Source organism: Penaeus monodon, chromosome 20, assembly GCF_015228065.2.
Source record: "Penaeus monodon isolate SGIC_2016 chromosome 20, NSTDA_Pmon_1, whole genome shotgun sequence".
Taxonomy (NCBI): domain Eukaryota; kingdom Metazoa; phylum Arthropoda; class Malacostraca; order Decapoda; family Penaeidae; genus Penaeus; species Penaeus monodon.
Window position 1 is genome coordinate 44135115 of NC_051405.1, and position 1425 is coordinate 44136539.

Consider the following 1425-nt stretch of genomic DNA (forward strand, 5'->3'; position numbering starts at 1 on the left):
AGAACTGAAAATTGTATGACATGCTATAAAATATGGCAGTATTTTGCGAGCCTTAAAACTACATATCTTTTTCAGTCTTTGCAATCTTTACTTATACTGATTTAATGCTATATATTGCACATTCTTAACTCAAATGTTCTAAGCTTCAGCATACAGAGGAGAATGTGATGTAAATGAATAATAGGTAATTTTAAAGGTAAGCATGAAGGGGATTTTATTTAATCGTTATATGTGTTTAGCTTTATTATTCCATACAAAACCAACCCTTAAAATTTCAAGTATTACAAGTTATGTGTTAAATCCACTGTCTTTACAAATATAAATATCTTCAATATACTGATTCTTCACAAAATGATTGTAATTCTAGAAAAGTGAGAAAATCTGTACACAATCTTCAATTTAATTTCCCTTTTTTCATGAATCAATTGCCGAGAATTTCCTCTTATTGTGCTGATCAACCATGGTCGAAGTGGTGAGGATGTGAGCCCTGCGGGACAGCCACAGCTGGTGATCCTGGAGAGCTTTCTGGCCAGCATGGAAGAGCGTCCTCTCAAGCTCATCTAGTTTGACAATCTGGGCATTCACATCATCCCGTAGAGAGTTCTGCGCAGAGTCCATTATTCCTCGTAGGCGTTCTCTGAGAGTCTGCAAAATTACAGAAAAGTGTGGTTATTTCTTGCTTGTAGCTTGGCAGTACTAATTAGAAAAAAAAATTGCACAAAAATATCAAGCAATTTAAATTAAATAAATTATACACACTATACGTCATTTAAACACTGTAAAAGAACCCACTTGTGTCAAAAGAGATGCTAGCGCTGCTGCTTCAGGTCCAGCTAGAGGCAGGAGATGCTGTCCTAACTCATAATAGTGTGGTCCAAGTTTGTGCAAATCTACAACACTTGCATCAGCTTTCATAATTTCCCTGAAGAAAGTTAGGAAAAGATCAATTCCACTTTTTTTTCTTTAGTTAAATAAGTTAATTGCTTACAAATTTGCAGCCCTATCTGAACACTTACAAAAGCTTCCTTTCTCTGAGTTGTAATAAAAAGTGGATGCCTATGTATACCAAATATATTCTAATAAACAAGTACACAACATGAACTTTATCATCAATATGATAATGATTTATTCAGATTACAAATCTATTCACTCACAGCAGTTACCTGAACCTACAAACAAACCACATACATATTATTTCCATACATCAATGTAATAATTTAGCCTACCTATATCGCTCCTTAAATGTATTCGGTAACTGGGCTGACACTATGTGCCGTCTTGATGAGCAGAGAGCTCTGGCCAGCCAACAGGGAAGCTCCAACTTTGTTCCAGCAACCACATCTTTATTGCCACTAGATGGATCAAGGTAGCCTGAAAAGGTACGTGAAAAGACTTAACATAATCATGCATTGGGGAAAAACTTGT

The 1425-nt window shown here is 35.6% G+C and overlaps 1 protein-coding gene across 1 annotated transcript in view; it reads right to left on the reverse strand.

Annotated features, from left to right (window-relative positions):
* Nucleotides 1–225: 225 nt before the first annotated feature.
* The window catches only part of LOC119586007 (DNA replication complex GINS protein PSF3-like), a 13396-nt gene continuing 12196 nt past the window's right edge, over nt 226–1425 (reverse strand). Inside the window, exons 6-8 of the mRNA XM_037934719.1 lie at nt 1227–1392; nt 793–922; nt 226–645 (exon numbers count right to left, since the gene is read on the reverse strand). Coding sequence (XP_037790647.1) covers nt 415–645; nt 793–922; nt 1227–1392 — 527 coding nt within the window. The 3' untranslated portion in view covers nt 226–414. The remainder of the gene's footprint in view (nt 646–792; nt 923–1226; nt 1393–1425) is intronic.